General features: G+C 58.6%; 1 protein-coding gene across 1 annotated transcript in view; it reads left to right on the forward strand.

Annotated features, from left to right (window-relative positions):
• The window catches only part of VPS45 (vacuolar protein sorting 45 homolog (S. cerevisiae)), a 10,159-nt gene that overhangs the window by 360 nt on the left and 8,850 nt on the right, over window positions 1-949 (forward strand). Inside the window, exons 2-3 of the mRNA XM_010136480.1 lie at window positions 87-224; window positions 578-688. Coding sequence (XP_010134782.1) covers window positions 168-224; window positions 578-688 — 168 coding nt within the window. The 5' untranslated portion in view covers window positions 87-167. The remainder of the gene's footprint in view (window positions 1-86; window positions 225-577; window positions 689-949) is intronic.

Below are 949 nucleotides of genomic sequence, written 5' to 3' on the forward strand. Positions count from 1 at the left end.
CAACTCAAATTTACTATGAGGCTTTAAGACTTTGTGTGAGGAGTTCAGGGGCGGCGCATCCGTCCTAGATGCAGCTCCTGTTGCAGGGGCGCAGCTGGGACGCGGCTCAGCTCTCCAGAACGACCCAAGGACTGACTGCTCTGCTCCTGTCGCTGAAGAAGTGCCCCATGATCCGGTACCAGCTCTCCTCGGAGCCGGCGAAGAGGCTTGCCGAATGCGTGAAGGTATGGCCAGAACCCGCTGCCACGAGTGGGCAGTTTGGCAGCGTGCTTAAATTGTGTTTAAGTGTTTAATTATTGATCCATTTGCGAGAAACGCCCTTTTCAGGTCCCTTCTCGTAGCGGGGTGAGCAGGCGATGAGCCGCGTTTCCCGTGAGGCTCGTAAATCGCGGCGGGTTCCCTGGTGCCTTTGGGCGCTGTCATTATTTCTTCAGGAGCTGCGTAGGCACAGGGAGCAGCACAACTTGTTTTCCACCAGCACTTTGCTTTTCGTTCCCCTGAATCCAGACTAAGAGGAAACATTTTCTGGGTGGACAGAAGGTCGAGTGGTTTGGTTGTTTTTCCCTTTTCGTGACAGCAAGTCATCACCAAAGAGTACGAGCTGTTCGACTTCCGGCGCACCGAGGTTCCTCCCTTGCTTCTCATTCTGGACCGCTCCGACGATGCCATCACCCCTCTCCTGAACCAGGTGAACCTCCACGGTTGTGCAGGGGCTGGGACAGGACCGGGGGTTCTGGAAGCACACGGAGCCCCATGGCTGGGTTCACCCCTGGCAGAGCACGGTTTGGGTTCGCTTGGCAGCGGTGGAGTCCCCGTTCCTGGAGGGGTTTCCCAGACATGTGGAGGAGGCGCTGAGGGACAGGGGTCAGTGGGGACCTGGCAGTGCTGAGGGATGGGGGTCAGTGGGGACCCGGCAGTGCTGAGGGACCGGGGCCAGTGGGGACCCGGC

The sequence above is a fragment of the Buceros rhinoceros genome, unplaced genomic scaffold (assembly GCF_000710305.1).
Source record: "Buceros rhinoceros silvestris isolate BGI_N320 unplaced genomic scaffold, ASM71030v1 scaffold25125, whole genome shotgun sequence".
In the NCBI taxonomy this organism is placed as follows: Eukaryota; Metazoa; Chordata; class Aves; order Bucerotiformes; family Bucerotidae; genus Buceros; species Buceros rhinoceros.